Below are 24,242 nucleotides of genomic sequence, written 5' to 3' on the forward strand. Positions count from 1 at the left end.
CCGTTGGCAGGACGACATTAGGCCGCCGTATATCCAGATGCTTGATGGATTGTCCACCTCCGAATAATTATGTACGCGCTTAGCTCAAATGGCGCTACTCCCGCTCGTAGTGTTTGTTAGTCCTGGATGTCCCTTTGTTTGTATTATGTATATCCCAAGCTGCCATCGAGAAGGGGACTAGGCCGCGGCGGCAAATCTGACAGAGTAGCGGATTGCAATTGAATAAACTTGGAATAATTTACGCCTAAGTACAGATGGGCGCGATCGTCCGTTTGGCTGCATATCCCGCGGTCTATGCGCGGAGAAGAAGTACTATCCTGGCTACGTAGTAAGTAGATCGTCCAGAAACCCTTTCTCAATTTTTTGCTGCTTTGGTCTCCTCAGTAACACCGCAGACTAAGACCAGATTCTTTACAACACTTTTTCTTACGAAAATCCTGGCTATCAAATCTCAGATATGTTCCGTCTAATAGCCGCGACTGTATACGGACTAGCAAGCCAGGATGTGGACCTATTACTTATATGGATACACTTGTAGTTAAATAACAATTGGACCCTCAGGTTCGATGTATGAAGAACTTTTTACAGCTTAGAATTTTTCGTTCACAACGATTTGCCGAACGTAAGAAAGCAGACGATCCAACGGACTGGCTCGTAAGTAATAGTAGGTACATCGCTGGGCCGTCGACCATCTACTACAGCACATCAAGCTTTGCCTTTACGATAGCCGTGCCTATCGTACAGTGGCTTGATGGCTACCCTTTATCTCGCTTGAAGCTTTCAAGCATCGGTCCGACTGTCTGACATATGTACCAACTTTCTACCGATGTTAGCGGACCCGCTGATGAAACAAATCCAATGAAATATCTCAATTGACGTGTCGGTGCACGCCGTTGGAGATACTGCTTGCTTGACTGGTCGCGAAGATACGTACATCCCGCGTACATCGCGCCGCTAAATTTTCCTCATGGATTAAAAACAAATACCCCCCAAGTTCCAATCATTTGCATCACCGCAACGCATGGCAGATGCATTCCACGGCTAGATCCATCACCTTATCAAGGACCCGGGCAAACAAGTGGTCCACGGCACGGTTGGTTTGTTGGGGATACTTTTGGGATTACGTGTCATAATGATAATAATTGGGGATTACAGCTGCGGGTGCGTACAAAAAAGCGATGCGGAAAGCTGGAGTATACATAATGATGGGTTTCAGGTAGACATACACGCGTAGTGACCAAAAATATAAAAACAATAATGACGGGAGGAGTAGACAATTATTACGCGATGAATACAGTTCGAGGAGCACCACGAACAGTGAGGAGCAGTACGATAACAAGTGAAAAAGAGCGAGTAGAGTATGAAATGCACCGTTCAGTTCTAAAAGGCCGACACGGCTGACCGTTACCACAATGTCGAGCTTGACTCAGTGCGGCAGGAGATGACAACTGGGCTGAGACTATACGAGCGCGGCGTCCTGGAGATATCCTCGGAAGATAGAGTCGCGCACTTGGGGACAATGTCAGCTAGCCAGCCAGCGACAGGGAAGAGGAAACTCACCGTTGCCTATAATCCGCTGCGTAGCCTTTGTGTCCTAAATGCAACGAATCAGGTCTGAATAAATACAACGAGTAAGAAGCGGTCTTACCACGACACTGGTAAAGTGGGTATACAACACACGACGATTCTCATTATTTCGTCTATGAACCTGCAGAAAATGAGCACGGAAATACTGGACAACGGTCTCGTAATCGTTCGTCCGTTCGCCAAAGGAAGTGATGCTAGTTCGGTAGTTAGACCATTAGCGCTCAATGGCAGGACTCAACTCACTATTTCTGAACTCGTAGACCAGAATCTATCTTATTCTTGAGCAAATCAGTCTTGTCTAGAAATACGTCGTATAAGCTCAGCAACTCAGGATCCAAAGAAACACCGACTGAGAAAAAGGACAAGGTGGACGTTCTTCAATAAACGGTTCGAGCAGATTTGAGTGAATAGTTGCAATGAGTCATCAATTCGGTTTGTTCTCGGATCTTCTTCGAGATACTGCAAAAAGTAAATGGCATCAGAACAAAGGAGATCTCATGATGGCGACGACAAAGCTAAAGATACAGGGAAAGTACCTCAAAGAACAGCAATTGAAACTCACCTGATCGAAAGCGCTTACTGGAGCCACGAAGATGATAGCATTGGCATCATCGAAGTAGGGAATCCATGAGTGTCGTTGCCCACGAGCACCACCGACATCATATAAATGCCAAGTGACAGCCTTCCCATGAATAGTAACATCGAAAATATGTTCTGCAACACCCATGGTCTGTATTCGGGCGTGTAGTATATCATCTGTTCAAGTAAACTGAGTATATGCGGTACAGGCAGAATCGACAAATGACTTACCGGTCGTGGGCACGTAGTTCGAGGCCGCTACACGGCTGATATGTCGAAGAAAGCTGTGCGGGCGCCGAAATAAGGATGTGCCGATATGTAATGGAAGGACATACGCACAATTCCGACCACTCATCTAACTTTAGACGTCGCTTGCTAATAAGGCCTCTAACCGTCGGATGATTCCAAAGCTCCTTGATGTCGTCCTTGGCTGCGTCCAACATCCGCCCAACATCTTGAACCAGTGCATCTTGTACAATGTCGGCGGAGGTACTGTCCCGACCTTTTTTGCCATCACCATCAACGGAGGGTCTTGGACGGATCCTCCCTAGGGCATTCTCGATGGTCCGCGCCTGCCATCCACTACGGACGTAAACACCACCCTTGCCAGATCCAGATACGGTGATGCCGCCGCTCAGGCGGTCTGCAAGTTGGATGTCAGAAGCGACCAGAGGAGAAAGCCGCCGACGGATATTAGCAATAGTGGTTTTCGAGGTAAGAGGGTCGTAGAAGTGATGTGACCTGGAACTGTGCACGGTGGGTGTAGACCTGCCGTGACTATAAGGTCCGTCGATGTCCATTTCGTCCTCGAGCGAGTCGTCCCATGCCTCCAGAGTGTTCAAGATATGTTTGATAGAGTGAACGACATTGAAATAGATGACTGTTCGCCATGAATATCTTTCCTGGTCAAGAGAGTTTGGCTTGTACATGAGTTGGAATTGTTTCTGCAGTGTTGACTTTCCGCTCTCTGCCTGGCCAAGCAAGAGTAGCTATATGCGCGTCAATAAGTGAGTATATGCATCTCAGTTGAGAGTTTCCATCGATGCGAACCTTGACATCAGTTTTCTTCCTCTTCAGGGTTTCCCTCTCTAGCCTAAGATCCTCGTCAATCTGTTCTGAAATCCGTTTTGCTTCCGCTTCCGCTTGCAAACGAGCGAAGCGCTCGGCCTCCGTTTCTGTTGGAGGCGGTCGTAACGCTTCTGTGATTGGATCGTCCTGGCTGTAGAGAGAAGGGGTCTTCATGGCGAAGATGGTGGAGGCAGAGGGAAAAGGTTGCGGCGCCTACCTGAGGGCGTTGCTTGTTTCGGTAAACTCGATCATCCATCAAAAGTTTCCGTGACATGTCACGCTTCACACAGGTTCCATGAGGTTGCATCCCATCTATCACCGTTACCGCGATGGTAGCTCTTTCATTACTATCTATCATTTCGTTCGCTCACCATCTCTTCTAGTCCGTTACACTGCACACCACACACGGGGAATTGAAGGTAATGTAATCTTCATACAACTTACTACTTCTAACCTCACTGTCCACCAGATCGAAATATTCTGTGAAGCCGTGCCTAAAACAGCAGAAGTTGGTTTGAAATTATTGCACAGCCGTTTCAGATTCTCACCGCCTCATGACATGTAGAACTTTCTCGCTCTCTGCGCTTCGAACTACTATGATGGATGTATATTCCATCGCAACATCAAAGGCTTCATGATCCAGACTGGTGACCCCGCCGGCACTGGGAAGGACGGCCAGAGCATCTGGGGGAAACCATTTTCCGACGAGATCAGGTCTACTCTCAAGGTAGGCCTCGTGATGATATATACGTTCGATTGGACTGATGTTTACTCCAGTTTAATGCTCGCGGCGTGGTAGCCATGGCCAATTCCGGTCCAGACACAAATAAGTCGCAATTTTTTATAACTTACTCGAAGCAAGCCCATCTTGATGGCAAGTACACGATATTTGGAAAAGTGATTGATGGTTCGGACACTGCATTGGACGCGATGGAACGAGGACCGGTCAACAACAAAAACCGACCTCTGGATGAAATCAAATTAACAAGTGTACGTCATTTTCTACACCGGCTTTTCGAACTCTCGGTTGAATCGCGCCCCTGTAGATCACTATCCATGCTAACCCTATTGCCGATGCTCAGCTACAGCGATAAAAAAACTAAGCGAAAATTGGCATTTCAAAGTGGAAATCTTCGTAGCGGCATACCGTGCACATAAACGAGTTGCTATCATATCGCGCCCGAGGGCCTTGTACGGCAGTGTTTGCGATTTCATTAAAGTAGGCACTGCGAACCTCAGTACATCACCGTTTGATGAACCCGACGAGCTCTTTCTGTAATTCCCGTTGCTTTCTTGCTTTCTCCAAGTCGTCGACGCTTCTCAGATCATATACAATGTCCCGTGTTTTCCCAAAGTACACCTGTCACGATCCGTGAATGCTACTCGTTGGACATGCCAACGAGATGACTTACCTCTTGAAGCAGATTGCGCATTTTTATCTCCATATCTTCAATCATTCTCCCTGTGTTTGTGATATGAGATGATGGGTCGTGCAGAGCCATATCTTGCTCAGTCTGCGTCGGAAGAAGTCAACATGGCTTTGTTTACGAAGCAGGCGAACGTACTTGGCGCGTCATACTTCCGCTAAGATTCACTTCACCGTCGCGCTTCCAACCATCAGTAGCCTTGTCATCCTTCTTCTGCGCGTCTTCTGCATCGGACCCATTGCGGGTGACAAGCTGTAGCATGATGGTAGATGTTAATTTATAGTGAGCTTGCCGTCCGCGTTCTGCCGCTTCAAATACATGAATAGAGTCCCAACTTCCAGACGGTTCATGCGGAGAGGCAGGCGTCATAACTACGTATCCAGATTCACGTCAGGAGCGTCGAGTTACAGACGAAGATAGACAGACCTTTTTTCAACAATACCACTCCGGCGAACCCTCCATCATCCAGATCCCACAAATATACTGACGAAATGCCGCCTTCATAATACCTGCATTGAAAGCATTCATCATCATCACCATCCAGGCACAAATACACACGTACATCTCTCGGTACGTATCAAACGCTTCGTTCGCAGATATCTCCAATTTACGAAGCTTTGGTGTAGGTACAGTGCCATCTTCTAGAGGGGGATCATACTCGTTTGACCAAGGCGATCTGGAACAGCCGTTTAATGTAGACAAGGATGATGGTTGCACGGCGCTAACCTATGACTCTCTCCATCTCTATTATAGTCACAGGCGAGATATTCTCGTCCTGCTGAACGATCCGTCTTGAGCTGCAGAGGTTGATCTACGCTGCCCAGCAAATCGTCGGCATAGTCAGGACAGATACCAATTAGGGCGTTGACATTTTCTTCAGTTCGAGTTGGTGGAAGCCGTCGCATGAGATCCAGCATAGAATCGACGAGGTCGGTCATCTCGTTCTATCGCCTACCAGGTTGTATGGTTCAAAGATTAGATGATGCGTCTGGACAAGACGCTGCAGCTGTGTCGCCCTCATATCCAAGCAACCGTAAACAAACTATCCGGGCCCCGGTCCGGCGCTTACCGACTCCCGACTTAGGTGTCATGAAGGATGGCTCAAATGCAGCGGGCAATGAGGTTTAAGCATGGGGCAATTCAATAGTCATAAAAACCTAGGTTAAATACCATTAACCTCACAAATCCCCTAACAGACGTTCCACAACTCCCTCGTTTCGTTCCCAGAGAGATTGCTTGAATGCCCCAACTTCTTCCCTGTTTCTAACCCAACCTCTTCGCATCATACGATGCACAGAATCCCTGATAGGAGCATTGTAATTTGATTGTTCTAGGAAGTCCTGTGCTGATCCTTGACGAAGAGCTTTGACAGCAGCTATTTCCCCCATCGCCGCAGGCCGAGTTATTACAACTCTATCATCATTCACGTACGCGTATGACTTCTTCATGCGATCAGTAGCTAGTAATGGAACCTATGCCTTCTTCCAGTTTGTATGCATCAACAATAAGCAGAAGAACTTACGTTACACTCAACAGCCATGACAAATGTTGAACTTGCTTGGTACTGATAGTATCCATTGTCAGCAAACGCGGGCAAGCAGACGTCCATTCCTTTCATGAGTGTGTAGAAATCTTCAACATTATGACTGTAAGCCTAACAATATCACAATGCCAATTGAATCATCACCTGTGTAATTCAGATCCACATGCATGGTCACGATGTTCTTCAGCTCATCAGGGATTTCTAACCACCCAGAACCGAGGAGAAATAAGCGGAACGGTGGCGAGCGTAGACTAGGATCTGGCTCATATGAAGCGCCTGCATCTCGTAATGGAAGGTATCCCCACGCGGTAGGATCGTCTAGGATCAAGGTGAGCTATCTTGCTACGTGCTCGGCACCGAATGGCAGTACTTACCTGCCAAGGATTCTAAAAGATCTTCAAATATGTTGTCATAGTCTCGCCTACTCCTGGTAAAACTGCCTTGAATCACCACATTCGATAAAGTTCGAAACAGGCGGTCTGGTGCATCTCCCAGATCGAGGACTGGAATGTGAACGTCGATTGGTAGATATTCGTATCCTGCAGATCGGATGTCTTCGTCGCCGCTATCTGCCAATACTTCAAACAATTGCCTGAATCCATTCGCAACACTAGAAAGTCATTAGGTACGCGCTTGATCGTATTTGCATGGAAGAAACTACATACTGCTCAGAAATGGGCAGGAAACGGATAGCTTGACGCCGACTCCATTCGGTAATAGCTGGTTGCCATGTCGTGTCCTATGATGACTGAGTTTAACTTTTTGATAAAAATGAGAGACCGACCGTAACGTCGTGAACGATGCAAACGAGTTGAAATTTGTGATGCTCATCCCTTTCTTCCCAAGCCGCAAGTAGTTCATCGTTCAGACCGCCTCTCAAACTATCCAGTGTTAGCATATCGGTTCACAAGATTGGCACTCGGCTGGAGGTATCACGTACTCTACGTAATAAAAATGTTAATCAGGAATTTCATAGGGGAAGAACAAATCTGAACCTATCTCGCACGTTCCCAGTATAACCACATCGTACATTGTCTCTTTTCTCATGTTCCGTAGGTCAGGTATTAGATTATCAGGGTTGTGTATCATGCCGTGGTAGAGTTCCAGATCATCGACCACAGTTTGAAAGTCGAATTTGAATGGTGAGGGCGCATACACTTGAAGACTTCCTCCTGCTGTGCTTCGTTCCAATACACGTCCAATAGTCCACGCTAATGCCATATAAACGTCATGATGAAATCCGAATGTCGAGGCTATTGCGATATTATGGTGTTTCGGAATGATTTTGAGACCCACTGCAGGAGTTGTCGAAGCGCAAGTGTGCTCGCGTGCAGACCTGATAAATGGATGAAATTGAGTACTGCTGAAGAGCAAAAAACTGGTTAAAGAGAGGATAAGCACTGCCGCCGTATAGACAGAGTATCTGCTACTAAGCAAGTGCATCACAGGAGGAAGACGGAGATGAGGTTGTTCATTTTGCCAAGACCATTAGTGCATCACAGACGCCTCGCGGAAGAGTACCCCAGGCTTCGATAAGCAATCGTAACTGTTCGTGGTGTCAAAAATATATGTGGGTACCATGCGTTCGTGGGAACTGAAAAATGTTCAACTTCCGCCCGAAGAATGATGTATTTTCCCGTCAATAGAAAGGAAAGTTTTTGAAGTATTGCCACTGATAACAGCGAGCCTCGGGACTAGGTTTTAGACCTAGTATCGTAAGACCGAGTAAGGTAGCTGGCGAAATGTGCAGTTTCAATACACTTCCGGTCCCTGGGCCTTGAGTATTTGAATGAACAACTCTTTCGGAACAGTAGGACTTGATCAAACATGCATCAATCAGAAGCCTAAAGTCCAGCTTAGCCTAGTTCTTCATACCTCCGTCCCCGGGTAGGAAATGTTACCGCTAGGGGACTGAGGTCTGCCACTACGCCGATAAGAACTATGCATAATGATCCCGGACGATGGATGGATAATCCGGTGGGAACGGGAATCTTCGGGAGCATACTGATTACTGGGCGCCTAGTTCAAGTTGTGATTCACTATTTAGATGTCCTAGTAAGGGAGGTGCGACGAGTCACGAGGCGAGCCGAAGAATGTAAGAGACCAGCCTGAGGAAGAGAGAGGCTACCCTTGATCCAAGGGATTTGAGTTTTTCCCTGCGAGAGGTCATCTGAGGACCACTTTTTATACCACGATGACATTAGGTGTTCGGAAAACCGAGTGGATCCGCTTACCGGCTAGTGCTCCTCAATGAGAAGAGAATAGGAAGGATAGCCCCGTCATGTAGCTGGAATCATTTTTGCAATGACGCCGAGCTTGAAGACCTGACCACGGAAAAGGTCAGTTGATGATTCCGGAAGCTTTTGATAGCCGGAACCCCGGAACCGAGATCGTGTCTGCGCTCACGTTATCTGATCATGTCCTTTCCAGTATTTGAAGCTTGCCCCACTGTAGTGCTCCAGGTAGCAACTACATCTTCATTTCGGAGGGTTCCATGATATGCGGATCTGCCAATGCCTATTTCACGTAATGTCGGTTTGGCTAACACAAGGTCAACAAGTCTTCTGCCCGGTCACTTGCTTCAGACTGCTCGCGTACCAAGTGATTTGCCCCGTTTAGGTACAGGGAAGATGTATAAGGAGAGTTAGGATCTCTATCGATCCCACAATACCCTACCCGCTGTAAGATGTCCCAATCACCCGGTCAACATGAAGAATACGACATCATTTTTGCTGGAGGTATGTTTCATATACCGTCCGGCAGCAGATGAGAGCGCTCAAAATGTTGATAGGTGGAACTAGTGGATGTGTAACTGCTGGGTGAGCGACAATTTGCTTGATTTGGTGCAATTTTTCTTAGACGTCTTCTCCTTTGACAAGACGCCTTGCTGCCGCCGATCCATCGCTCAAGATTCTGGTGGCTCTTCTCCTTTGTTGTATTGTTTTTGGCGTCGCTCACTTTTTCACTCTCAGATCCTCGAAGCAGGGCCACATGTTCGTGGGCTTGAAAAACACGTCCAGCCGGCTCGCTACTTCGGCAATCTAGTTTCTCCAGGCGGAGTCTTCACGTCCCATGTCGGAAACCCTAGCAAATCCCTTGCCGGCCGATCCCCCATCGTTACCTCTGCTAAATGTGTGGGTGGAGGATCGAATGTTAACTGTGGGTGTTCTGCGCTGATATATTCGCTAAATTGACGCCGATATTGGCGCAAGTCGTCATGTATACTAGAGCTTCTGCATCGGATTATGATGATTGGGAAAAATTCGGAAACCCTGGATGGGGCTCAAAGGATTTGGTCCCACTAGCGAACAAGGTAAGAGGACTCTCGTCATCTTACTGATGCAGCTTTGAAGCCAGACCTATCCCAAGGTAGAAACTTATCAATGCGGCTCCAACCCGAATCATGGTACAAATGGTCCTATTGCAATCTCAGTCAAAAACGTTGTCGGAAGCTTTGGAGAACAATACCTTGATGTGGCTTCCAAGTATGATGGGGGCCGTGATTTCACGGATGATCCCAACAATTTTAAGACCTGCAATCAATACGGTGTACGTGCCAGTGTTATTTCTAACTGGCTTTGACTGATTTCAGTAGCCTTGGCCGAAGTCAGGATTGATTTGTTCGCAAGTCAATTGACCATTACTGACAGATCGAGGTTTCTCAGGTACATCGATTCGGTCTCTGGAACACGATCCGATACCGCCCATCATTTCATTTATAATCAAGAACGCAACGGTAATCTGAAGGTGCTAGACAGAAAAAGAGTTGTCCGAGTAATTTTCGAGTAAGAGGGATCCAACATAACGATCCCTTGACCATTGATTTATGTTGACAGCGATAAACGTGCCATTGGCGTGGAGTACACTGATGACGTTGAATCTGCTGCTATCGTTCCCGGAGAAAACGTTCAGAAAGCATTTGCATCACGTCTCATCGTACTATCCGCTGGGGCGTTCGGTTCTCCGGCGATTCTGGAAAGGTATTTCTTATATTTAAGCACTGTGTCAACCCAAATTGAATTCACACTACGTAGGTCAGGAATCGGGGCAGCTGAAATCTTGCAGAGGAACGATATACCCCAGATTGTTGATTTGCCTGGCGTGGGGGAGAACTACAACGGTATCTTATTTGACAAATAGGAAGTTCAAAGTGACCACTGATTCACTCCGCAGACCATAATCTTTTGTTTATTCCTTATCATGCGGATGAAGCATCCGACACTCTTGACGTGATATTCGAGGGTGACCCGACAGCAGTTGCGTGTAAGTACTTTCGGTCAAGTTGTTGACAAAGGCTGAGTTCTTAAAGTCCATGCTGAACAATGGCGCAAGGATGGGACGGGATTATTCGCGACCAAGTTGAGAACTATTTTTCCTGGTTAAGTATGGACACCTCACACATCTGTTCATAGTGGCATTGACGCCGGTATCAAACATCGGCCGAATGAAAAGGATTTGAAGATTCTCGGACCTACCTTCACCAAACGATGGAACGACTTCTTTTTGAACGCTCCCGACAAACCTGTCATGTGGATTGGTCCGTTATCCGGGTAAGGGCGGTGCTCGTACTCAAGGCAGAATCTTAAACCTGATAATACTCTGTAAGTTATGTTGGCCTCGATCCTCCACGAGAACTTGGGCGCAAGTATTTCTCTATGCTATACTATACGGTGGGTCTATCTTGCGATATCTATATGTGCCTTGATTATACAAACACATTCAAAGGAGTATCCCGCGTCGTTGGGCAGAGTTCACATACAAGGTGGCCTCAATCCGTATGCCCCTCTCAATTTGGAGACCGGTTTCCTTGACGAGTATATTCTTTTTGTTATCGAGACCTCGCTGTTTCTAATTTGGTGCTTCGCATAAGCCCCGCCGACTTGGCTGTTCTGAGGTGGGCTTATAAGCACAGTCGGGAATTCGCTCGACGCATGAGCTCTTATCGAGGCTATGTTGCTGCGGGGCACCCTCTATTTCCCAAAGGGAGTGAGGCTGCCACAGGACTCCAAGCCCAAGGTCCTGCTGTTATATCCGCCCCCGATATCAACTATACGGAGGAAGATGACGCTGCGATAGATGACTACCATCGTCTCAAGGGTGAGTTCTTCCTTCATCGTATCTGCTGTCACTAACGCGATCCAAAATATTAGTTGCGACTACTTGGCACTCGGTAATTTTCCTCACACTAGTGCGAAAAGGAAAGTCTGACCGTCAATACAGCTCGGGACGTGCGCGATGAAACTGCGTAGCCAAGGCGGGGTTGTCGATTCACGTCTTAACGTCTATGGTGTGCAGAACCTTAAGGTCGCAGATATGAGTATAGCGCCCTCCAATGTCGGAGCCAACACATACAATTCTGCACTAATCATCGGAGAAAAAGCAGCAATAATCATAGCGGAGGAACTGGGAGTCAAAGGTATTTAGAGACACTAATATATATTTTGCCGTGGACGTGTTCTCTGGTGTAGCCGTTTCTATGAAAAAATGTGGCTGCAGCAATAGACACACCCTCATCTAGTACCTGAACCCGGGAGGAAAGAATGTAAAAGGTCGGTCATCGTGTGAATTACGTGTAAAAATTAGCTTCATGCGCCAGCTCTTGAAGTATACGATGATACTATTTGAGGAAGAAAAAAACAACAATCACAGAGGAAAGTGGAATAATGGATGTACCCTATAATAAAATTCCATTTGTAGAACCTATATCTATCTAACATAATCCGCATCCGCTTCGTATTCAGTTGACATAGTGACCTAACTCGGTTCTTAGATACATAACATGGCAACGTCGGGAACGCATACCTGTAGTTCATGGCACTCAGGAATCTCGGACGAGGTCGTTGGCATAGATCCTGTCGCGGTCCTGAAAGGAGGTGATGGCAGCTGAAAGGATCGAGAAAAATAAGGTTCATCGAAAGCAGGCGAAGATGTTGTATTGAAGGACATAATTGAAGCCGGGGCTGAAGGGAGGTCAACAGAGACGCTGGGTCGGCGCTCGTCGAAAGTCGTCTTCTGTGAAAAGGAGGACTTGATGGGCGAGTTGGGACCGACGACGACGACAGAGGAAGCCCTGGCGCGCATCTCCGCCGGCCGTCTGGGATCAGCTCCTCTGGTTGGGCTTTGAGAGGACCCGCTGATTTTACTAAGAGAACCGCTGGTCACCCAGAAGAGAGCTACTGCATTGAAAATGACCTGTTTCCTAGTGAGAGGCAGATTCAAATGTATGATCATGTTTGACTTACATCCGCTCCACAGCTACAGAGACATACCCATCCTAGTTCATGTCCGCGAAAAGAGGTCAGTGCTGCCATGTTGACCTGCATCAAGTTTCAGCGGCATCGTCTCTTCAAAGGACTGAAACATCACAATAGATGTCGCAAGAGCGACCACGGCGGCACTAGTATTCGTGAAGAAGAGGGAGAACTCAGTTAGAAAAGACCTCACATTAACGTTCTGATCGCAACCATTTTGATGCGGGGATTCGCCACACTCGATCGAAGGATAGGCCACAGAAACAGTGTCGTAAGGAAAACAGTAATGTATCTAGGCCACGTTAGTTTGTTCCATCATAGTAATAAGAAAGGGCCTCACAAATCATACGCCAACAAAAATATTGAAGAGAAAGGCTTCAAACCTATGATACAGACCTGATCGTGTTCTCTCAAGAAAGTGACTCTCCCTTTAAAATCGAGATATCAGTCAACTATGTTGCACGGACTGGAGAGCAGTGCTTCACCAATGATCATCACGGCAATAGCAACAGTATACAGTCCCACTGTGATAGCGCAGAGAATATAGACTTTCGATTGCAAACGGCGTGCACCCCCTGAAGGCGACCAGACAACATGTACTTTCTCGACTGACAGCTAGAATGAGATATGCGATGATCGATGGAAAAAGAAGACCTACTGAGGAAACAGTAAACAAGGAGCTTTGAAGTAGAATAAAAGAATACGCAGATATATATTGCCACGGCACAAATCGTTGGATGCGTTTCCAGGCCAACACCAAACGTGAGGACACCACCTACACGCATGAGACACAGGAAGTAGATATACTAAAGGATACGCACTGGAAAAGAGAAATAGCCACGAATCCAAGAAAATGAGCAAAATACACAGGCGGGGCCACGGAATCCGGACGACAATTTTCCACGTTGTCAGGTCTTCGGTAAGAGTCCTTCGTGACAAGCAGTGGGTGAGAGTTGCTACGCCTATACTTCATCTTAGCATGGGAAGGTGAAAACTAACTGTCATTCATACCGAAGAAAAAAACCAAGCAGCTGAGCAGTTGCACCCCAACAGAAGGGAAAATGAGTGTGTGCATTGCGTCTGCGCTTAGTCCTCGAGCAAGGTAAAGTCGACGATGGTGTCGCTGCTGCACTTGTCTTGGATGAAGTCAGTCAGTCTCCGATCGTACAGTGATCGGCATATGCTGGTAAACCACCTCACGTGGTCGCTCTGTTGGAAGTGGGCTACTGAAACTAAGAGCTACTCTGAGCTCATGCAATAGATTTCGATGCAGATACTGGCTTGGCTAAGTCGGTTCCGTTGTCTCTGCGGGACGTAGACTCTAGAGGTTGGCACGGAAAGGAACGGATATCGGCGGCTTACTACTTCATTCTTACTGGAAGGACTTCGTTTTCGTTCACTCTAAACGAAGAAGGTAAAATTTCTTCTGAGAAGGACCCGACACTGTACATCTTCCAGCTACGGCGACGCGTAACGATCTTAACGAGCACATGTTGAGGAATCGTTGGGACGTAGACTGCCAAGCTCTTGGTTCTTGGTACAAATTACGTGTATTGCCTGTGTCTGAGGAAGAATGAGATGAATGGTAACACAGATGTGGCATATCTTAAATACCTACCCTTTCTTCCAGATCGGGCGTCAATTAGTCTACAACAGTGCCCTCTACAACACAGTATTAAAAACGACGTAAACTTACTATAGAAACAAAAGGTAAGCCGTCTACATGAAATCATCAGCATGGCTGCCAAAATCGTCCAAGGCTTCATCATAAATGCTAGTGTCGACCCTGAAGAACGTCAGATTTCAAACACGAAGGCAAAAAAAAGACAGTACGTACCTGTTTGCAACCTTTGCAGCTCCGAGAGCTGGCTTAGATGCTGCTTTCGGCTTCTTCTTGCCGCTCGCCTTGTCTCTCTGCTCCTTTTGCTTTTCGTTGGCAAGGGTTGTCAACCCACTGGCGGCTTTGCGCACTTCGACATCCTTGAGAGGCATAGCCAGTTCGCGCACAAAATGTTCGACAAACGCCGGATACAACGGCTTATTCTGGTGTTTTTTGATGACGACCTCTATTATGCGCGATGAAAGCTGTATGAAATCTTCCTTCGTCCGAGGCTGGAAAGACAGAAGGGAATCCAATTCCTTGGAGGTTGTGCCTACCTAGCGTGTTAGCGAGGTCTTCCAGTGTTTGGATTCAACTATTACCTCCGAGGGCGGCGGCGCCAAACAAATCAGCGGCATTGTTAAGGTCGGAATTAAGCTCCATTTCTTTCTCTCTTCGGGCTTTCTCCCTTGGATCCAGCACGGAGTCCGAGTCGTATGGGTCCTCTTCGTTTTTACGTGCAGCTTTAGCAGCTTCCTTCTCCGCAATTTTTGCCTTTAGAGTACCCTTCTTCTTTGGTGGTGCTACTGGTGCCGATGGGACCTTCTCTTCCTCCTCGGATGAGTCTTCCCAGTCACTCTGCAGGAGTGTCAAAGAGTATATGTCGATAGAAGGATAGAGAACACACTGCGGGAGCATCATCGTCCTCATCTTCTCCCTCCCATTTTCCCTTGGTAGGCTTCTTTGCCAGCGGCACCTTTACCTGAGGACCTGCTTTGGCTTGAGTATCGCTGTCAGATGCCTCTGATAGTCAATCAGTACAAAGATCCGGGCATGATTGGCGAGAAAGAATGGGTACCCCAATCAGACATGCCGGATAATCAGCGACGACACGCTAGGCGTGGAAATCAAGTAAGTGAGGAAAGAGAAAAGTGGAAGGAAATAATGAGGTAACACGTCGTGCGTGATCACTTCGGCATTTCCCGGCCTCCTCCCGTCATGTCAAGGTAGAAAGAAACGCAATTTACAGGTTTTTGCTATTGATTTCTTTTTTCAAAGGATACAGCTACTTCAGCTGGCTACCAGCTTGGTCAAGACCCATGGATTCACTCGTGTGGCTTTGGCCGAGTCAGTGCTTTCCCTTCCTCCAGGAGAAGCGCATTCAGAACCTCTTTCTGACACTGCTGTGTCTGCATTATTCGGAAACGGGGACGACGCAAGACGGACCCTTATACAGGCTTGGCTTGATCAGGGAATACGGCATATGGGAACTGTCCCTTCGCCCACTTTGAAAAGTGTTTTGTATGCTAGACTTCAGTATAATGAGCCAGTGTTGCAGCATCTACCAGAGGTACACTTATTATTTCGGGCTTTTGCATGACTTACTCTGTTCTTAGGCTTTTGCGCTCTTGGTTTCTCCAAACTCTGGTGTTCCTCTTCTTGATCCTATTCCTGCCCTCAAACACGCATCAAGGATTGCAGACGAATCTTGTTACATAACGCGTGATACATCCGTGCAGGTGAGTCTCGGTCTGCTTCCTGGAGACGCTCAGCCAGTAACATTCTGCCAAGCTCTCTTGGTATGCTCGCAGGGCTTCTATTGCGGGAATATACGGCGCCTCAGGTGGTTCCATCCCTTATGTCGGTCTTGGGAGTTCTAATAATGTATCTAGAACTCCATCAATTCACGTCACCATCGACCGCGTATAGTTTCTTAGACAACCTGTTCGACACCTCCAGCAGCTTCAGGACATCCATGGAGGAACTCGATCTGTTTTCTTCCTACGTTTTCAAGGGCTGGAAGGGTATCATCAAAAGTAAAGGGATCATCTAGTTCTGCCTTCTACATATCCACGTAGACGAATCGTCTGAAATAAACTGATATTCACGCGATAGTTCGTTGGTCAGACTCGAGGCAGTGCAACGGGAACCCCTTCTATCGTTCCAAGGCACCCTGGAGAGTGAACGAAGGAAGTCTACAGTCTGAGAAATCGTAATCAGCACAAACACTATTCCTTGGTACCTTCCGTACCCAATAACCCCATGTCCAAGTGCATTGGTACTAGACGAGGACATAGACAACACTACGGATACAGTAGGGAACGAATCATATAAGCGAAAAGGGGAAAATATAGTCCAGATCCTCGAATGGTCCATGTATACAATACGGTATCAGAGATACTTATATTAGAATAAACGTCAGATCCCTAATAAATCAGCAAACCCAGCGACAGCATATTTACGACAGAACACAGTCGGGTATTGTGATTCCAGCTTTCAGCGTTCGGCTAGAAGCTGTCTGAGCACTGTGACAAATGACAATAGAGCTGCGAAGCTTACTTGGCATTGAATAGGCCCCACCAACCCTGCAAAAGGTAATCAGAGGGTGAATTGAATTCGAGGGAAACATAAGTACCTCTACGCCGCCGTATTCCTCGTCCTGGAGAAAGAATGAGAAAAAAAAGCTCTTCACTATAGAGTTCAGCGTACCTTCCACTTTTCATCGAAGAACTTTAAGCAAACGCATCAGTATTAAAGAATCAGAGGAAGAATGGAGTCTTACTTCAAAGAAGAAGTACTTAGTTCCATTAGTATTTGCTTCGCAGATGTATGTATCGAGGAAAGTCTATAAGACCAGAGTTTGTGAATCAAAGCTGAGCACATGGATAAATATGTTTCCTACCTGAAGGTTTGCAACAGATGCCGTTGAGGGTCCATTGGATTCGTCGGCCGTGTCAGAAGACGCCGTTGGCCAACCTACATACATATCATTTGACATTGTCCCCACGATATTTTGGGCGAAAACTACGCACCAGTTTCAGCGACATACATCTGCGGGGTGTTGCTTAGACTGGACGCCAGGTTCACGTCATTGGTCTCAAAGAACTCCCAAGTCCAACCCGCAGCTTGATCGATGCTGACATTGGCGAACCATGGATGAACATTTGCCATCTACCCAGATAGTCGGTTATTTATATACACGACCAATGATGATGTGGAAAAATACTCACGCCGTAGTCCACTTGCTCCAACACGAGATCATTAAAATAACTACCGGCATCAGCAGTCCCGACCGGCAAGTCCGCTCCAAGGTCGCTTAGCATGGACCGTGTATCGTTGATATTGGCAATCAGCAATTCACCGCCTGTAAAAATCTCAACCCATCGACACTCCACAAGCGAGCATCATGTCGTCATACCTTTGTTTCCAACAGCGCCATTAGGATCAGTGGCACCATTAGCATTAAGATAACTAACGTGGGAGACGTCGGTCAACCATCTCCGTAATCCAGAAAGTGATATCACGAACTTCAAAATGTACTCGTTACCAACGGTGACTCCACCAATGTGGTCTGTCCCGTAAGTCTGTATCGCCGACTTGATAAGTGCTTTTTGACGATCGTACGCCGTATCGTTATCGGTTGAAACGGGATAGTTGGCCAGAAAGACCGTCATGTTGACTTTTGTCTGTTCTATAGCTTCCAGCTAAGTCGTAAGAGAAAGGTCAGCTTAGTCTGCAACCACATGGAGATATAGACATACCACCAATGCCGATTGGTTGCAATCGGCACCATAAAGACGGACACGCTAAACGGTCAAACGGTTAGTGGGTGTTCAAGAGTCAATGGACTTTTCTTTTACCGTCGTCAACTGGGACATTAGCTAGTACAAGATCAGAAAATATTCATCATTTTTGGAAAATGTTGGAAATACCTGAATGTCCGAAATCACATCATCTAATGATGTATCATGTCTAAGCAGCGACTACCGTCTATTTTAATCCTACTCACCAAGCGAGTTACCGCAGTCGGGTAACTGCGAACCAGCAGGGGTATAGGCGATACCATAGAACGATTGCTTGAGATTGGCATCTTTTGAGAAATTACTAGGGTCGGAGCTCGAAGATTTGGAGCTGCTGCTTGAACTAGAACTCGAGCTCTTCTTGGACAGCGTGACGCCCAGGGCAACACCAACTGCGATCAAGGCTAGAAGTCCAAGAAGTCCTCCAATAACCTAAGCGACAAGTTGCGTGAAAACGAGGTAGAATTCGGTGCGCGGGCGTACTCACAACCCATTTCTTCTTGCTGCTACCGGTGGAGGTCCCCTTCTCCATCCAAGTATCGTTTGGCGTTATATGATCGTGATCGGAATACCCATGATCATAATCCCTGTAACCGGTTGTCATGTCGGTTGTTGAATCCATTGCACTGGGCTGTGACGCCAAAGGGGCGCCATATGAACGTGTAGCGTGTCCACTGGGACTTTGAGGAACGAGTGGTATATCTTGTGTAGAAAAAGATGAAGGAGTGTTCATGCCAGAGAGGCGGTGCGGTGGCTAGGAAAACAGGGCTGGTTAATTACGCTGTCTCGTTTGTTGAACAGCAAGAATGCACGTACTGGTACGCTATCGTAATAATCCTGTAGGTCAGCGTGGGAATGCCGTGGACTGTCAGTGTAAGGCATCGCCATTATGGAAGAAAAAGTTCAGCAGCAGACAGTGCTCAAAGGTTGAAGCTAAGGTAGGCAAGGGAGTGATGGGGGTACGGTGGGAAGCTGGAACAAACTTCGCTTCATATTTCATTTCGGTACAGCTGCGCATGTCGCCAGTAACGCTGGACCGTCACATCGGCCCTTTCAAGGGGCAATAAGAAGGCCAGGCTAAACATAAATACATAGGTCAATATTAATAGATTAATGTCCATATCTGGAAATACATGTAGCAACCACAGAAAAAATAAAGTCCATGGACCTTTTCTAAAAACAGGTCGTGAAATCCAGACGCGAGTACAAAGAAGCCAGGGGTATGCCAAAGCAGGGGAAAGAAGGAGAGGGCTACGACGTCGTAGGCATTGGATCTTGTCCACCTCTGGTCTGACCGGGCTGAGAAGATGACACCCGTTTCTGTTTTCGCAAAAGTCGTGGGGCATCAGATGACGACGAAGCAACTCGCCGACCAGAGGGCATGGTTCGACTCCGAGACACACCCACTGGTCCATCCTCTGGTCGTGAAGTCGGGGTTTCATTGACGGGAGGAAGTTCTGTTTCGGCTACAACGACATGCGGCGCAGCTGCGAAAAGATGATGTAAAACATTCAATCATTGGATTGTCTAGGACAGGGGAACGTACCGCTGCGGTCGAGGGTCGTTCTTCGGCGCGTTACTCGACGAATGTCTTTCTTTCCTACCATCTTCCACCCACTACCTGGTTGTCGCTCATCGTCTGAACTAGGGAATACGGTGATGTCGTCAACAGATGATGAATCAGATATAGGAGATCCAGGTGTGTTTTGGGGTGGCGGTGGTATGTCCAGCATGAACCAATCCTGTTGGGCTATTAGGAACTCTAATACCTTCTGGCTTAGAGCGTGCTCTTTCGGCGACATCTCGTGGTGGGGATGAGATATCAAACCTGGCCGAAAGATTACAGCAAGATCTGATGAAAAAATATCAAGTACCGTCGTGAGGCTCATACACAGTGTACACTCACTCGTGGCGGTCATCAAGTTGATGTCAGATTTCCGTGCAAATACAGACAAGAGGTCCAGGACGTATAATAGAAGATATTGATTTGCACGAGGCATGGCCCGTATGAGCCTCTTATATGTGGCGATGACTTCGTCTTGGTTGTAAGGCTCCTTTGCTGATAGGCGGTGAGGACACAGGAATGGGGCGGTTACAGAATATAATCACCTAAAGCGTCTCGGAACTGTATGAACAAGGAGGTGAGACTGAATGGAAGATTCTGCATGCAAAACTTACGTCATGATACATGTCGTAGGGTATAACAGCTTCCTATTCAATCATCAAAATCATTCAGTTGCAACCTTTAAAAAGGAGAGGATTAGACGGACTGGCATTTGGGTAAGGTATCTCCGGAAGACACTTGCGACATCATGGGAGGTGTATGAGACTTGCTTCCAGTCCAAGGATTTACCGTACTGATGGAAAGATGAGAAGGAAGAAAGATTGCCGAGAATATGATCCGTACTCGTGGAGGAGTCTCAAATTCAGCCTGCAGTTCTCTCATCCGCTTGGTGGAGCCATTTACTCGAAATGTGCCAGGTACTTCCGTGGCTGGTTTGGCAGTGAGCGCTATTCAAGGCCTGTGAAGGGGAATCAAACCATTTTCTTTGAGATACAGGCCGCTGAAAGGCAATAGTCAAAGAGCGGATCTATGTTCGAGAAGACGACATACCATTTCGCCACGACAACTGGGATATAGCCCCACACGAAGAGTTCTCCATTTGCGTTCGCGGTCGATATCTGGACGCTGGCATACCTCAAACTCTCCTTGAGCGGTTTCCCGAACACTGGATGCTCAGAGTCTTCTGCGGTCGGTAAGATGAAGCCGCTGTCCAACGACAAGGACTCGCCTTTAGACTCGGCCTCCTTCTTGACCTTTTGAACAAAGTTAAACTGATTCCACCAGGCCTTTAGATTTGCCTTTGTAGGTGCCTGCTGGGCGGGATCGAGTATAGCTCTGGGCGGTGGCACATAAGGTGGAGACTGCATGTCGGAAGATGTAGATGGTGGATCAGACTGAACGACTGCTGTTGTATTTCTGCGAGCTCGTCTCTTGAAAATCCCAAAAAGACTCTTTGGCTGCCGTAGAGCCAGAATAACACGGAGTCAGCGGTGGGCAGAGTGATGTTTCGGATACTAAGGTAGCGTGAAGGAGGAAGGTGAAGAGGCCCTGCATATGACGGCACGCGGCACTGCCACCCCGAAATGGGGTTTCCATCCTGACCCTGTACTACATAACTGTCCTCGCAAGCTCAGGTGCTCGTATTTCATCTCGAACTGGTCTTGTGCTGCAGAACCAGGTGCTACCCCTAGCTCTTGATAAATCATGTCATTATACTTTGCTCTCGTGCCTGTAGTCACGGATCGACGGTAACCCACAGAGGCGTATTGATTCCGGACGACGCAGTCTATTCTCAATGGCTAGATTCCCACTGAATTGTGTGTGTGACGCACGACGGATCATGACAACCATCGAGGGTAAGTAAGAAGGAACATTATTAAACCTAGAACATACAGAAATATTCAAAGAGTATATAAATTGTAGTTTCCGGAAAACAATTCTGCTCTTAGCCCAGGGTCGCCCAGTGCTTCTTCATAAATACTTTGCCATATACGTGGCTTGCAAACATCCGAACGGCGAAATCTTTCTGAAATGGGGCGTGGGAAAAATATGAGCACGTGATCTACGGGAAACGCGACCGCGCTCAACTTCAACCTTATGTAACCTTCCTTTCGTTTGCCACATTTCCAACATCGTACTCCACTTTTGCCATGTTCAAAGGCATTCTTCCAGCGAAGAGGATATCCTCTTCAGACTTTACGATGGTCACTTCCCTGGCTGACGTCCCAGCAAATGGCAAGGAGAACCAGCCAGGCGGCCAACCACTGCTAGCCACTGCAACGAAAATTGCACGTCCAGCTACTGCAACCAAAGGATTCCAGCAGCCCTATGAAAAGAAGAAGAAAACAGAGTCCAAAGGGAATGTCCAACCGTCGGGAACGGTGGGCCCCGAGACTAATCTTGCCTTTGATCGACTTTTGGTGAGTATCCTTTTATCCTTTCTGTACACCGTTTGTAATTTTCTCGCCGCTAGGATGACTTGCAAATACCTTCTACTCTCCGTCCCAAGCTTGCAGGCATGGATTCTACGGTCAAGGCTGCCATGTTGAAGTCATCACACGTGTTAGCCCTCAAACCAACCCAAGTTGATGACGAACTACCCCCAATTCCGCGTTCAACGAACCTCCGGCGAACGAGGAGCACAGAGTCTCTTGGATCTCCTCGACTTTCTTCAGCTTGTCTAGATGATGACGTGTTGCGACCACCCGTATTACCATTTGCCTCCCCAGTACGGATCTCAGCGCATCACGCCTCTTCTGTAAGCGCCTCCCCTTCGCCCCGAAAGGCCAGCAATCATATCAGAGGCCTGTCCTATAGTGGCTTAGCTTCTCGGAGCCAGATCAACCTTCCATCCTCCGGCTCCGTAATTGACTTGACGACTGGTGGCAAGACCGTAAAAGACAAATATTCGTCCCTTGGAAAAAACATGTCCCCCAATAAGCTCATCAGTATCTTGACAAGTACTTCAAGCACGGAACTGGACGTGGAATTGATCAAGAAGCTGCGACTGCTGCTTCGAAACGAGTCCGCAAGGTAATTGAACTACTACCAACGTTATCCCCCTTCTGAGCATCCTTCAGCTGGTCACAAGAATTTCTGCGCATGGGTGGTTATTCCGCTCTATTGACGCGTTTGAATGAAATTCTAGAAGTTGAATGGAGGTATGTATCATTGTGAATGTGACCCATTAGCTTGCTTACGGAGATGCGGTAGGGAGGAGCAACACGATGACCAGTTATTGCACGAGCTGCTTAGATGCTTCAAGGCGCTTTCTACATCCTCAATAGGATGCTTTGCTTTGCGTAGCTCGTGCCCAACCCCGTTCGTCCAACTTGTGGCCTTGTTATACTCTGATAAGAAGCCCGGCGATGTTGCCACTCGACAACTCATTGTCGACCTCATTCTCATTCTTTTTGAACTGTATCCGACATCCGCTTTACCTGCTCACAGTAATGCGATGCCTAATTGCACTCGACGCGAAGTATGGGACAACGACTCTGAAATGTCTACGTCTAGCAATCTCATCACACTCCCGGCCCCCCACAAAACGTTTTTCTCCCTGATCAGAGCGTTATTGTTGACCCCAGCTCCACCCCCGACAGAATCGCCTGCTACTCCCGTTTCACCACACGCGTTCATCGAATCTCTCCACAAGTCCAGAATATACAAATCCTATCTGCAAGAGCTCTCGGATGTCTGCCGCGATTACTTTTGGGTATTCTGTCATCCTAACAATACTATTTGGGTTTTGTCAGAGACAGACGAAGGTCGTGTGGAGAAGCCCAGAGCACCAGGAGGAATGACTGGGGGTGTTGAATTTGAGGCTATGGGTTACTTTGTTCGTGCCTTGCTTGTATATTGTCCTCCTCTGACACTTGGTTTACAGACGACACACTTACGGTTAATCAACGCCCTCGCGCAATGTGCAGCTGACCTCAAGATGCCCAAGGACCATGACTTGTCAGCGTTTCGTCTTCATTCTGATCTATTTTTGTCCGGCCTGGAGCGTATGATACTTGTAAGAATCCATTTTTGCGCTCTCATCATATTGATGTTGTATCCTCAGATCTCGAGAAAGGCTTCCACCACTTACTACCCCACGCTGCATCTAGAACTTGCTCGGTATATTGCACATGTGGGCAACGCAGGTTACGAACTTCCCTGGGCTATATCTCGTCTTCTAGGCCCCCCACCTCCTGCGCTATGCAAGACCAAAAGCGTCATTACTAGTTCTCCACCACCGTCGCCCACAAAACGCGCTAGTCGTGGCCCACCGCCCGGTTTTCTATCTGCAAGGTTGGATCCCAAGTAGAAGATGGTGCGAGCCTGTTGTACTATATATCTAGTATTTAGACTGGTATTACTTTTTTCAACCTCACTGCCGCTAGCGACATCTAGTATACTCACTGTCAACACATATTTGGATCTTCCTTTTTTTGAATCTGTATATACATAAATGACATTTGAATTGTAACAATATTCTTCGTCTGCACAAAGGGACTGATTGAACTACAGGATGATAATAAAAAGGATGTAGGACACTCATGCAATCAAAGACCCTCTAAAAAATTCCTACGTGGCATCATGAGCGCCAGCCGAAGCGATGCCTCTTCCACGGAAGAAATTTTTCATGCGACGGTATAAGAATGCACAAATGCCCCGGTATCTTCGACACCTTGGTTCAATCTAGAGGACGGGAACGCGGACAAGGAGGCGGAAGAGCTAAACCGAGCCCGAACTTTTGTGTCCCCAGAGGTTTGTTCGAAGGAACAAGCAACGACGAACGCAGGTTTTTATACACAAAAATTGGTTATGTAAGTTAT

General features: G+C 47.3%; 11 protein-coding genes across 11 annotated transcripts; 4 read left to right on the forward strand and 7 right to left on the reverse strand.

The window, feature by feature from the left end:
* Window positions 1–971: 971 nt before the first annotated feature.
* EV420DRAFT_1495329 (guanine nucleotide-binding protein) lies at window positions 972–3,474 on the reverse strand. The gene is made up of 9 exons (XM_060470838.1): window positions 3,217–3,474; window positions 2,506–3,155; window positions 2,398–2,450; window positions 2,150–2,343; window positions 1,938–2,046; window positions 1,831–1,885; window positions 1,649–1,781; window positions 1,561–1,594; window positions 972–1,509 (listed from the first exon to the last, which is right to left on the reverse strand). Exons 1-9 carry the CDS (start codon window positions 3,406–3,408, stop codon window positions 1,460–1,462), a joined length of 1,470 nt encoding a protein of 489 aa, XP_060339356.1. The 5' UTR covers window positions 3,409–3,474; the 3' UTR covers window positions 972–1,459.
* Window positions 3,331–4,553, forward strand: EV420DRAFT_42475 (cyclophilin-like protein). Its single transcript, XM_060482047.1, has 7 exons — window positions 3,331–3,472; window positions 3,525–3,566; window positions 3,618–3,653; window positions 3,704–3,742; window positions 3,800–3,961; window positions 4,012–4,224; window positions 4,281–4,553. Exons 2-7 carry the CDS (start codon window positions 3,564–3,566, stop codon window positions 4,326–4,328), a joined length of 501 nt encoding a protein of 166 aa, XP_060339357.1. The 5' UTR covers window positions 3,331–3,472; window positions 3,525–3,563; the 3' UTR covers window positions 4,329–4,553.
* On the reverse strand, window positions 4,034–5,852 carry EV420DRAFT_42857 (F-actin-capping protein subunit beta). The gene is made up of 7 exons (XM_060482071.1): window positions 5,388–5,852; window positions 5,224–5,337; window positions 5,088–5,170; window positions 4,800–5,032; window positions 4,647–4,748; window positions 4,469–4,594; window positions 4,034–4,299 (listed from the first exon to the last, which is right to left on the reverse strand). Exons 1-6 carry the CDS (start codon window positions 5,597–5,599, stop codon window positions 4,478–4,480), a joined length of 861 nt encoding a protein of 286 aa, XP_060339358.1. The 5' UTR covers window positions 5,600–5,852; the 3' UTR covers window positions 4,034–4,299; window positions 4,469–4,477.
* On the reverse strand, window positions 5,840–7,102 carry EV420DRAFT_1633985 (uncharacterized protein; the record flags this gene model as incomplete). Its single annotated transcript, XM_060476261.1, has 6 exons — window positions 5,840–6,133; window positions 6,184–6,293; window positions 6,349–6,522; window positions 6,579–6,814; window positions 6,870–6,943; window positions 6,989–7,102. The coding sequence occupies 6 exons, from the start codon at window positions 7,100–7,102 to the stop codon at window positions 5,840–5,842; spliced, it is 1,002 nt and encodes a 333-aa protein (XP_060339359.1).
* A 1,788-nt stretch (window positions 7,103–8,890) lies between these two features.
* Window positions 8,891–11,628, forward strand: EV420DRAFT_1257712 (GMC oxidoreductase-domain-containing protein; the record flags this gene model as incomplete). Its single annotated transcript, XM_060466851.1, has 18 exons — window positions 8,891–8,942; window positions 8,996–9,023; window positions 9,084–9,120; window positions 9,177–9,363; window positions 9,417–9,517; window positions 9,574–9,753; window positions 9,800–9,810; window positions 9,870–9,989; window positions 10,041–10,184; window positions 10,239–10,324; window positions 10,378–10,467; window positions 10,514–10,562; window positions 10,617–10,754; window positions 10,811–10,874; window positions 10,930–11,018; window positions 11,075–11,301; window positions 11,355–11,374; window positions 11,425–11,628. The coding sequence occupies 18 exons, from the start codon at window positions 8,891–8,893 to the stop codon at window positions 11,626–11,628; spliced, it is 1,827 nt and encodes a 608-aa protein (XP_060339360.1).
* Window positions 11,629–11,769: 141 nt separating this feature from the next.
* On the reverse strand, window positions 11,770–13,839 carry EV420DRAFT_42586 (uncharacterized protein). The gene is made up of 10 exons (XM_060482053.1): window positions 13,467–13,839; window positions 13,277–13,417; window positions 13,114–13,230; window positions 12,941–13,063; window positions 12,796–12,883; window positions 12,649–12,747; window positions 12,571–12,601; window positions 12,447–12,521; window positions 12,007–12,396; window positions 11,770–11,958 (listed from the first exon to the last, which is right to left on the reverse strand). The coding sequence occupies exons 1-10, from the start codon at window positions 13,528–13,530 to the stop codon at window positions 11,911–11,913; spliced, it is 1,176 nt and encodes a 391-aa protein (XP_060339361.1). The 5' UTR covers window positions 13,531–13,839; the 3' UTR covers window positions 11,770–11,910.
* On the reverse strand, window positions 13,833–15,222 carry EV420DRAFT_1495424 (translation initiation factor eIF3 subunit). Its single transcript, XM_060470839.1, has 5 exons — window positions 15,134–15,222; window positions 14,963–15,078; window positions 14,658–14,913; window positions 14,293–14,608; window positions 13,833–14,241 (listed from the first exon to the last, which is right to left on the reverse strand). The coding sequence occupies exons 1-5, from the start codon at window positions 15,144–15,146 to the stop codon at window positions 14,175–14,177; spliced, it is 768 nt and encodes a 255-aa protein (XP_060339362.1). The 5' UTR covers window positions 15,147–15,222; the 3' UTR covers window positions 13,833–14,174.
* EV420DRAFT_42581 (uncharacterized protein) lies at window positions 15,155–16,311 on the forward strand. The gene is made up of 6 exons (XM_060482052.1): window positions 15,155–15,281; window positions 15,334–15,402; window positions 15,459–15,625; window positions 15,672–15,794; window positions 15,847–15,898; window positions 15,948–16,311. The coding sequence occupies exons 2-6, from the start codon at window positions 15,375–15,377 to the stop codon at window positions 16,106–16,108; spliced, it is 531 nt and encodes a 176-aa protein (XP_060339363.1). The 5' UTR covers window positions 15,155–15,281; window positions 15,334–15,374; the 3' UTR covers window positions 16,109–16,311.
* On the reverse strand, window positions 16,307–18,823 carry EV420DRAFT_1495442 (glycoside hydrolase family 17 protein). Its single transcript, XM_060470840.1, has 15 exons — window positions 18,672–18,823; window positions 18,343–18,609; window positions 18,065–18,287; window positions 17,988–18,010; window positions 17,916–17,936; window positions 17,817–17,861; window positions 17,584–17,759; window positions 17,474–17,526; window positions 17,286–17,419; window positions 17,088–17,226; window positions 16,958–17,031; window positions 16,838–16,900; window positions 16,765–16,785; window positions 16,691–16,714; window positions 16,307–16,640 (listed from the first exon to the last, which is right to left on the reverse strand). The coding sequence occupies exons 1-15, from the start codon at window positions 18,741–18,743 to the stop codon at window positions 16,611–16,613; spliced, it is 1,365 nt and encodes a 454-aa protein (XP_060339364.1). The 5' UTR covers window positions 18,744–18,823; the 3' UTR covers window positions 16,307–16,610.
* On the reverse strand, window positions 18,824–20,984 carry EV420DRAFT_1495445 (Rho GTPase activation protein). The gene is made up of 10 exons (XM_060470841.1): window positions 20,648–20,984; window positions 20,470–20,602; window positions 20,397–20,419; window positions 20,263–20,348; window positions 20,126–20,212; window positions 20,034–20,066; window positions 19,965–19,980; window positions 19,762–19,914; window positions 19,402–19,707; window positions 18,824–19,342 (listed from the first exon to the last, which is right to left on the reverse strand). Exons 1-10 carry the CDS (start codon window positions 20,784–20,786, stop codon window positions 19,107–19,109), a joined length of 1,212 nt encoding a protein of 403 aa, XP_060339365.1. The 5' UTR covers window positions 20,787–20,984; the 3' UTR covers window positions 18,824–19,106.
* Window positions 20,985–21,532: 548 nt separating this feature from the next.
* Window positions 21,533–23,881, forward strand: EV420DRAFT_1495451 (armadillo-type protein). Its single transcript, XM_060470842.1, has 6 exons — window positions 21,533–21,839; window positions 21,893–22,452; window positions 22,500–22,580; window positions 22,633–23,257; window positions 23,306–23,437; window positions 23,486–23,881. The coding sequence occupies exons 1-6, from the start codon at window positions 21,570–21,572 to the stop codon at window positions 23,729–23,731; spliced, it is 1,914 nt and encodes a 637-aa protein (XP_060339366.1). The 5' UTR covers window positions 21,533–21,569; the 3' UTR covers window positions 23,732–23,881.
* Window positions 23,882–24,242: the final 361 nt, after the last annotated feature.

The sequence above is a fragment of the Desarmillaria tabescens genome (assembly GCF_030435595.1).
Source record: "Desarmillaria tabescens strain CCBAS 213 chromosome Unknown EV420scaffold_1, whole genome shotgun sequence".
In the NCBI taxonomy this organism is placed as follows: domain Eukaryota; kingdom Fungi; phylum Basidiomycota; class Agaricomycetes; order Agaricales; family Physalacriaceae; genus Desarmillaria; species Desarmillaria tabescens.